The 775-nt window shown below is 48.4% G+C and overlaps 1 protein-coding gene across 1 annotated transcript in view; it reads right to left on the minus strand.

Moving 5' to 3' along the window:
- LOC119585634 (sialin-like) overlaps nucleotides 1-775 on the minus strand; it is a gene marked incomplete at its 3' end in the record, with an annotated part of 7,110 nt that continues 6,335 nt past the window's right edge. The window contains 2 exon segments of the mRNA XM_037934304.1: nucleotides 1-205; nucleotides 423-664. Coding sequence (XP_037790232.1) covers nucleotides 71-205; nucleotides 423-664 — 377 coding nt within the window.

Below are 775 nucleotides of genomic sequence, written 5' to 3' on the forward strand. Positions count from 1 at the left end.
ATTACCACGACTCATGTATTTATACAGTTTCTAGAACACGAAACCATTCCCACCCATATCTCTATGGTCTCTATCTCGCCTTTGTCTTCTTGCGGTCGTTCCAGGGCTGGACGTCTGCGGTCACGAAGGCTATGTAGATGGTGCAGGTGACGACGTAGGTGCCGGCCGAGATGAGGAACACCTCTCGCCAGGCCGCCAGAGTTTGCTGTCGAGGGGAGTGCAGAGGTGCGAGAGGGGGCTTCGAATACGCGTTGGTTGGTTTATGAATTGGTGAGTGAGAAAGCGGACAATAATGGCTTTTATATTCAGGAGGGATCCAATTATAAGGGAAATATTACTGTTCAACCATACGCAGCAGGTTTTTGTTCTTACTCATTAACTATAGCACTTTTTTGTATAAATGAGAGTGAGTATGGCCTTACATTATTATACGTGATGGCTCCCGTGAGCGCTGGAGCAACCACGCCCATTAAGGAACCGAAGGTGTTTGTGAAGCCCATCAGAGTACCGGCGAAGTTAGGAGCCAGGTCTTGGTGAGCGCAGAGATAGCCTGCCATGTTGGGCGTCGCCAGACCGACCGCCAGGCACAGCAGAACCATGGCTAGCACGCCGTTGCAGCCAATGAAGCACATCCCCACCAGGCAGAGGGTGGGCAGGTAGTATGCTGTGGAGAAAAGAAGCAGAATCAGGGCAAACCAAAGAAGACAAAGAAAGATAAATGGATCAGTATGTAAAAGACATGGTAATTTTACACAATATATTTAGATAGTAAAGA

This window comes from Penaeus monodon, chromosome 20 (genome assembly GCF_015228065.2).
Source record: "Penaeus monodon isolate SGIC_2016 chromosome 20, NSTDA_Pmon_1, whole genome shotgun sequence".
In the NCBI taxonomy this organism is placed as follows: domain Eukaryota; kingdom Metazoa; phylum Arthropoda; class Malacostraca; order Decapoda; family Penaeidae; genus Penaeus; species Penaeus monodon.